We start from the raw sequence: 6,788 nt of genomic DNA, 5'->3' as shown, positions 1-6,788 counted from the left end.
AAAAAAAAAAAAAAAAACCAAATTCAGTAGCATAGCTGGACACAAAGTCAATAATCAAAAATCAATAGCCTTCCTGTATACAAATACCAAACTCACTGAGACAGAAATCAGGGTAACAACACCTTTCATAATAGCATCCAAAAAAATGAAATACCTAGGAATCATTTCTTCATTGAAAACTACAGTACTCTGAAAAAGGAGATTAAAGAGGCTATCAAAAAATGGAAAGAAAAAAAAAAAATGGAAAGATATCCCTTGCTCTTGGGTAGGAAGAACCAAGCTAGTCAAAATGGCCATACTTCCAAAATTTTTATAGAGATTTAACGCAATTCCAATCAAAATTCCAAGAGCATATCTCACAGAATTGGACAGACACATTAAAAAAAAATTCTAAAATTAATCTGGAACCAGAAGAGACCTAGAATAGCAAAGGCAATTCTGGGCAACAAAGGCAAGGCCAGGGGCATCACAATCCCAACCTGAAATTATACTATAAAGCTACTGTTATAAAACCAGCATGGTACTGGCAAAAAAAAAAAAAAAAAAAAAAGACCCAAAGATCAATGGAACAGCTGAGAAGATGCAGAAACAACTCCAGACATACGCAGCCACCTTACCTTTGACAAAAGTGCCAAACACATTCACTGGAAGGAGGATAGCCTCTTTAATAAATGGTGCTGGAAAAACTGGCTCTGCACATGCTGAAGATTAAAGTCAGACCTATGTCTTTCACCATGCACTAAATGAAAATCAAAATGGATCAGAGATCTAAATATTTAAACAGAAACATTAAACCTGCTCAAAGACAGAATAGGAGGGGCTGGGGATTTAGCTCAGCAGGACAGCACCTGCCTGGCAAGTACAAGGTCATGAGTTCAATTCCCGGTACCAGAAAAAAAATAAATAAATAAAACCAAAAAAACAAAGACAGAATAGGTAGAACTCTTGAAGACACTGGTATGGGCAAAGACTTCATGAATAAAACCCCCAACTGCATAAGAACTATCACAAGAATCAGCAACTGGGATCTTATCTTATTAAAAAGGTTTTCCACAGCCAACAAAACCACCAAGAGAGTGAGGAGACAACCCACAGTATGGGAAAATTTTTTTTTGTTCATCAGATAAAGGTTATCAGGTAAAGGATTACTATCAAGAATATATAAAGAATTCAAAAAAATCAGACCTCCCGAATTTAAAGATCCAATCCAAAAATAGACATCTGATATGAATACACACTTCTCAGATGAAGAAGTACAAACAGCAAATAAATATATAAAAATGTTCAACATCACTGGTCATTCAAGAGATGCAAAGTTAAACAACAGAGACTCGATCTCATGCAGAAAGAATGGTTATCATCAAGAAATCAACCAATAACAAATGCTGGCAGGGCTATGGAGAAACAGGAAACCTTTTCCACTGATGGAGTGTAGACTCGTGCAACCACTGTGGATATCTCACTATAGAAACTCCCCTAAAAACTAGGACTAGAGATTCCATTCGACCCGGCTATTCCCCTTCTCGGTATCTTCCCCCCCAAAATTAAAAGCATCATACCACAATGATACATGCACACCCATGTTTACAGTGGCATAGTTTGCCCAAATAAATGCCCATCAACTGGTGAATGGATAAAAATGTGTTTTTTTATAGAACGGATGACTACTCTGCCATAATGAAGAATAAGCTTAAGACATCTGTAGATAAACGGATGTACCATGAGACCACACTTGTAAGTCAAGTTAATTGCACAAACATGTAAATACAGCACTGTTTCTCAGATGTGAGAAACTGAAACTGAAAATAAGAACCAAAATGTGTAATAGGTACTGTGAAACAGGAAAAAAATGTTCAAATGGGGAGGGGATTAAGGGAGGAGAGAGGAGGGTCTGAGGATTTAGCTCAGCTGCACAGTGCCTGCCTGGCAAGTGCAAGGTTGTGAGTTCGATTGCCGGTACCGGAAAAAAAACAAAAAAACAAAAAAACAAAAAAAAAAGGAAGGAAGAGGGAGAAAGGAAAGAAGGGAAAAGCAAAGAGAGAGAGAAAAGGAGGAAAAAATGGAAACAAAGGTTTCATAAATGGGGAGGGAAGAAAGGGGTTGCAGGGAGGATAAAGGAATGGGGAAAAGAAGTAACAAGTTATATCATGTATAGGTACAAATTATCTCTGATGAATGTGATCATTATGTATATCTAAAATGTACCAGCAAAATTAAGTCCAAAAAAACCCCAAAAATCTAAGAGGATCTACTAATGATGATTCCATTACATAAAAGATATTTAAAAATCAATGAAATCAGACTATTATGTATATACATTTATTCACAAAATAAGGGAAGAACTCATGAAAACATCAACAAAAAGACAAACTATTTGAGTAATAAGAAAGCTGATTTTACAAATAGAAAGGCATACCCTGTTTATTAACTGAATAGCCTGGCATCATAAAAATGCTGCCAAGGCTGCTGAAGTTAATAATATGTTTAATTAAACTTCAACAATGTGAGAAGTATGTGTGGTATGGTGTAGCTAGACAGTATTACTTCTACATTTTATATAGAAAATGAAAATAATAATTGCTAGTAAAATCTTGAAAATAAAGTATAATTGAAAACTGCATTATTCTATCACATACCCCAAGACACAATAAAATGTCAATTATTAACAGTCCAGACACAGTGGTGCAAGTGTGCAATCCCGGACACTCGCAGGCTAAAGCAAGTGGATTACCACTGTGAGGCCATTCGGAGGAACCTAGCAAGTCTTTGTATCACAAAACGTTTGGATAAAGGGCTGGGGAAGTGGCTCAGTGTTTCCTAGGTTCCATCCCCAATACTGAAGCTCACAGAGAGGAGTCTGCAGGTGTAGCTCATGGTAGAGTGCTTGCCTGGCATGTGTAAGGCACCAGCACCACAAAAACAAAAACACATTACATACTCAACCGTGTGGAAAGAGCACGTGAAGTGATAAAGCACTAGAAAAGCAGAAGTCATACAGAAACTTGATATATAATTTAATATAAAATCAAAGCAGCATCTCAAATCCCTAGGCAAAGGGTTAAGTTATTTCTAATTTAGGATTTTCAAAAAAGGTCATTTGGAAGCAGTTAAAATCTGATCCATACTCAAGTATATACCAGAATAAATTATAAATGCATTAAATATTTAAATATTAAAATGAAGACTTAAAAATATTAGAAGAAAATATAAAAAGCATTCCTTTAAAACCTAGAAGAGGGGAAAGCACACAAAACAATATCCAAAAGCAACAAAACTGTTAAGTTTGACTATGAAAATTTAAAACTTTACATGCCTGGAAATAGAAAAATACAACTGGCAAAACTGTTTCAGGAACAAATCAGTTACATATAATAACAAGGATCAGTCTCATTACATATTAACACATTTACATAAAGTTTATAAACAATTCAAACTATGATGTCGGAAGTCCAAAAATACTTATCTCTGATAAGACAAAAGGGGCTAACAGGGAAAGAGAATAAATGAGCTGATGGAAAATAGTTGTTTCAGTTTCTTCAACTGAGTTTTTAAAATAAAAGATGAAAAGCACAGATTTGATCCTTATAACACTATGATACAAGATTAATATTTTCCCAACTTCACAGATGAAAATAGGAGGCAAGGCATTGGAAGGTTAAGTAACTTTCGAAGTATACAGATAACAGGGAAAGCTATAATTTTAATCTACATCAATTAAATCCTAAGTTAGCACTCCCAATAAAACTTCTGCATATCAGAAGATCCAACACGCAATACCAAACAATACCATAAGCTTTGGGAATTATAGTTGGGTCCATTCCATCTTATATAGCCTTTCTTATCTAGAAGTGTTTGAAGTATGTCACCCCCAACATAAACGCTATAAATGCAGAAACTCTGTCTACTTTCCATTTCATTGTATTATTCCCAGCAATTTACTGTGGGAGGTTGAGGGAGTAGGACTGCAAATCTGAGCCCAGGATGGGCAACTTCAGAACTCGGCAGGACTGTATTTCAAAATAAATAAAAAATAGATGGGGAATGTAGTTCAGTGCAAAGCCCTGGGTTTGATCTCCAGTGTTTAAAAAAAAAAAGCCTTAAAACTGAAATTAATTCTACAATTGAATATAAACAAGATCCCATTCCCAAGATAAACTTTAACAGTTTGAGAAATGATACAGTATTTGTAGCCCCTCTCCAAAAAAGAAGAAAATTCAGAAGTGAAATCAAACTAATAAAACTTTACTGTTATATGTAAAATCCTAAATTTACTTTAATAATCTATATATATTTATCTATTCATTTGAAGTAATCTTCATGACAAGAAGGCAATGAGATTCCAAGAGAAATCTAGTTAATAAATGCTGCTAGTATAAAACTATTACAGCACTTTCAAACACATTCAAAAGAATCTAGTTTGTATTAGTACACAAATTACCTGTTTGTATTCACTGACACAACTCTGACAGCAAAATCTTTTTTGCTGACCATCAATCACCAGAACGTTATTTCCAGCACCTTTACTAGGCAAATACTCTCCACACTGTTCACAGCAATTCATTATTAGACCATTGGCCATTCTATATCTATTAAAGCAGTGGTCGCTGCACAGCTTATGAGTCATATTTTTAAAGCTAACTTCATGGCGAATCTAAAAGAAAAATAGACAGAATTTTAAAAAACGTATGTCTTCATGTAGCTAAGTAACAGTGAGCCATCAGAAACATGGCTTGTTTGGAGAAAAGGAAAAACAAATATATTTCATAATTCAATTGTTTTCACACAAAGCACACAAGTGACACTATAAGCATCTCTAGACATACAAAAATGATAGGAAACAACCAGGTTTACGGAGTATTGATAATAAACTTTATAAATGAACATACTAAAAATCTTCACATAACTCCCAAAGGAACTGCAAATTATACTGTACTAGAAAAGGAGGGATAACCAATATTGTAAATAACTCAAATGACACATATATGAACAGGTTTCTTTTTACTTAATGTTATGTAACTATCAATGTGAACGTAACAAAATTTTCCTTCGACTTCACGAGTACTTACTGTCTTATAGTCTAGTTGCCTATTTGTTTAAATAAACATACTATTACATATTTTTAAAAAAAACACAATCCTGTGATGTTATCTGCAACTACTTTCAACCTCAGGAAAAAAACGGGCAATTGACAATTTTTCTTAAGTCAGACGCCTACAGGAAAATGAGACTTCATAGTAAGACAGTTTTCATTCAATATATCTTCACTTTTAAAGAAACATACATTGATAAAACATGTGTAATAGCTACTAAAAGTTTAAAACAGTCCTAGTTAGAGCTAGATGATAAAGTATAAAAATACAAACCTCTGTTAGTTTACCACAAATTGTACATCTTGACTTATTTAGAGCTCCTTTACTAGGATTTTGTTTGTCCTCATAGAGAGACAAACAAGATGTACTACAGAATTCCTGGAAGGACTCACTTGAATCCACTTGAGCAACAATGGTTCCTTTCATTGTAGTTATATCTCTATAAAATAAGAGATACGACTGAAAGTAAAATTCCATTTTAAAAGAAATCAAATATAAATAAGAGTAATAGCTGATACTTTTCATCTCATAGATGGAGTCAAGGAAATCAATCATCATTTGGATCTGGAAAATCACTTACTATTTAGAAACTTGGCAATAAAGATCGAGAAGTGAAAGCATTTTAAGCTATTATATATCCTTACAACTACCCAATTCATCTTCAAATTCAGTACCAAAGTTTTCAGACATTGGAAACACTAAAGTGGATACTAATTAAAAGGAGTTAATATAATGGACTACTTTATTGGTACTTACATTTACAGTACCTATTCCATTCCCTTCCTCGGGTCAGTGAACATACCATATATGCAAGAGCCTGTAACTTAAGTCTTTTTGCTTTAATGCCCTCCCCAACATTCTACACACCTCTTCAACCCCAATCAGGAATGGTACAAAATAACACTATCAATGACCTTTGAAATCTTCCCTTTAAAGGAAGGAAATTCTAAATTTCAAGACCCTCTATTTAATGTCTTGAAATGTCTACTACTGTAAAGCAACCTAAAAACTATAAAATAATTGTTTTTATATTTCAATTTATTAAAGATCCTCAGCCTTTCCAGAGTTGTAAGACCTAAAAATAGCTTTACATATTTGGGCTACTCCAAGAGACGGTACTGAAAGTCCATTTAGTTTGACTCTGCTTATAATACACCATATTCCATTTACTTTTAAACAGTGAAGCCAGCTATTAAAAAAGATATTAACAGAAGATCCTATCTTTGCAACCTAGCAAAAACCTGGTACCTGAGTCATGAAATACTTAAGTACTTCTAATAACTTAATGTTCAAAACAAACATATAAAACCCCAAAGACTTGTCAGTTTAAAATAATCTCGATCTTGCCAGCCATGATGGCACACGCCTATAATTCCAGCACTTGGGAGGCTGAGGCAGACGCTCACTGCAAGTTCGAGACCGGCCTGTGCTACACACAGCAGATTCAAGGCCAACCTGAACAACACAGTGCGACCTGTCACAAAATAAATAAATTAAAATGATCTCAATCTAAAGAGAGTGTGAGATTTGATCTATTTTAATACAGAATTAGTCTCTCATAAACTGTTACCATTTTTATCTGGCAAAAAGAGTTACATTCTTATAATAATGTACTAAACAGTACAGCGCTTTCCATGCCTGTGCAAGGCTTTGGGTTCAAGCCCCAGCACTATAAAAATAAAATAAACCAGTAGATTG

At 34.3% G+C, this 6,788-nt stretch overlaps 1 protein-coding gene across 3 annotated transcripts in view; it reads right to left on the bottom strand.

Moving 5' to 3' along the window:
* Zmym2 (zinc finger, MYM-type 2) overlaps positions 1 to 6,788 on the bottom strand; it is a 116,736-nt gene that overhangs the window by 67,407 nt on the left and 42,541 nt on the right. For all 3 annotated transcript variants that reach the window (XM_013505487.1, XM_013505488.1, XM_013505489.1), the window contains 2 exons: positions 5,364 to 5,529; positions 4,439 to 4,651 (listed from right to left, as the gene is read on the bottom strand). In XM_013505487.1, coding sequence (XP_013360941.1) covers positions 4,439 to 4,651; positions 5,364 to 5,529 — 379 coding nt within the window. The remainder of the gene's footprint in view (positions 1 to 4,438; positions 4,652 to 5,363; positions 5,530 to 6,788) is intronic.

Source organism: Chinchilla lanigera, unplaced genomic scaffold (assembly GCF_000276665.1).
Source record: "Chinchilla lanigera isolate Chin_1 unplaced genomic scaffold, ChiLan1.0 scaffold00096, whole genome shotgun sequence".
Taxonomy (NCBI): domain Eukaryota; kingdom Metazoa; phylum Chordata; class Mammalia; order Rodentia; family Chinchillidae; genus Chinchilla; species Chinchilla lanigera.
This window is presented reverse-complemented; position numbering and strand designations above follow the sequence as displayed.